At 58.4% G+C, this 507-nt stretch overlaps 1 protein-coding gene across 1 annotated transcript in view; it reads left to right on the plus strand.

The window, feature by feature from the left end:
• The window catches only part of LOC104073969 (membrane progestin receptor gamma-B-like), a gene marked incomplete at both ends in the record, with an annotated part of 1,233 nt that overhangs the window by 307 nt on the left and 419 nt on the right, over positions 1 to 507 (plus strand). The window contains one exon of the mRNA XM_009573917.1: positions 6 to 139. Within this exon, the coding sequence (XP_009572212.1) occupies positions 6 to 139 (134 nt within the window). The remainder of the gene's footprint in view (positions 1 to 5; positions 140 to 507) is intronic.

Raw genomic sequence — 507 nt, forward strand, 5'->3', positions numbered from 1 at the left:
CCCCTCCTCGCCTACCTGCTGACCTGCTGCATCTACCCCCTCGCCTCCAGCTGCGCCCACACCTTCAGCACCATGTCCACCCGCGCCCGGCACATCTGCTACTTCTTCGATTACGCGGCTCTCAGCATGTACAGCTTGGGTAAGGACGGGCAAACCTGCAGGGGTTTCGGTGGGGTGCCAGGGGCAGCGGGAGCTGAAGCACAGCGGGGAGTCAGGGACGGGGCCGGACCCCGGGTGCTCAGACGGCTCGTATCCATGGGACAAGCCGAAACAATGGCTGCTGGGGGGTAGTTTCTACTCCTCCTCCTCCTCCCTGCAGCCTGGCATTTGGGAGGGACCGTGAAGCATCTCTGACACTACCGCAAATAATAATTTGGGGCTGGGTTTTGTACCGGACAGCCCTGGGACGAAGGCCTGGCTGTGTGACACTCTTCGGTATTTGTAGTAAATAGAATAAGGAAAAAAGAACCACATTAAAGACAAATTCTGTCAGCGAAGTCGGCGGCA

Source organism: Fulmarus glacialis, unplaced genomic scaffold (assembly GCF_000690835.1).
Source record: "Fulmarus glacialis isolate BGI_N327 unplaced genomic scaffold, ASM69083v1 scaffold24803, whole genome shotgun sequence".
NCBI classification, from domain to species: Eukaryota; Metazoa; Chordata; class Aves; order Procellariiformes; family Procellariidae; genus Fulmarus; species Fulmarus glacialis.